The sequence below is a fragment of the Bison bison genome, unplaced genomic scaffold, assembly GCF_000754665.1.
Source record: "Bison bison bison isolate TAMUID 2011002044 unplaced genomic scaffold, Bison_UMD1.0 scf7180017864377, whole genome shotgun sequence".
Taxonomy (NCBI): domain Eukaryota; kingdom Metazoa; phylum Chordata; class Mammalia; order Artiodactyla; family Bovidae; genus Bison; species Bison bison.
In genome coordinates, this window is record NW_011494949.1 from 531,300 (window position 1) to 531,872 (window position 573).

General features: G+C 59.9%; 1 protein-coding gene across 1 annotated transcript in view; it reads left to right on the top strand.

Moving 5' to 3' along the window:
* Positions 1-573, top strand: part of SLC6A19 (solute carrier family 6 (neutral amino acid transporter), member 19) — a 17,407-nt gene that overhangs the window by 5,840 nt on the left and 10,994 nt on the right. Inside the window, exon 5 of the mRNA XM_010857134.1 lies at positions 34-126. Within this exon, the coding sequence (XP_010855436.1) occupies positions 34-126 (93 nt within the window). The remainder of the gene's footprint in view (positions 1-33; positions 127-573) is intronic.

A 573-nucleotide genomic window follows, 5' to 3' on the forward strand; every position in this document is an offset into this window, starting at 1 on the left:
GACCCTCGGCACACTGCCCCCCGCCCCACACAGCACCGGCCCTGGAAGAAGCTTGTGCCTGGAGCCCCAGCTGGGCGGCCAGTGGCCCTGCAGCTTCCTGGCGTGGGGACTGAGGCCAGTCCACGGGTAGGAGAAAGTGCCGCTGGCCCTGGGGCCCAGAGGCAGACGGAGGAGGAAAAGGAGAAAAGGCCGAGGGATTAGCCCAGGAGCCAAGAGGGGAGCCGGGCGCAGAGACCGGGAGCCCCCTGCCATGTGCTCCAGGTTCCCCTCAACACACACACACGCACACTCAGGCGTAAGAGTACACGTGGACACACTCAAACACACCTACACACACTCACTTTTACCTGTGCACACCCATGCACGCCCATACATACACAAGGACACACGTGCACACTCGTACACACATGTCACGCTTACACCAAGTGTCTGGATACGTGTGGAGGCACCCACGTGCTCACATACACGCCCTCAGTCACATACACGTGGATACACACACACGTGTGGATAGGCACGTGCACGTACACATGGATTCACACACACGTACACACATGTATACACAGAACCTCGCCA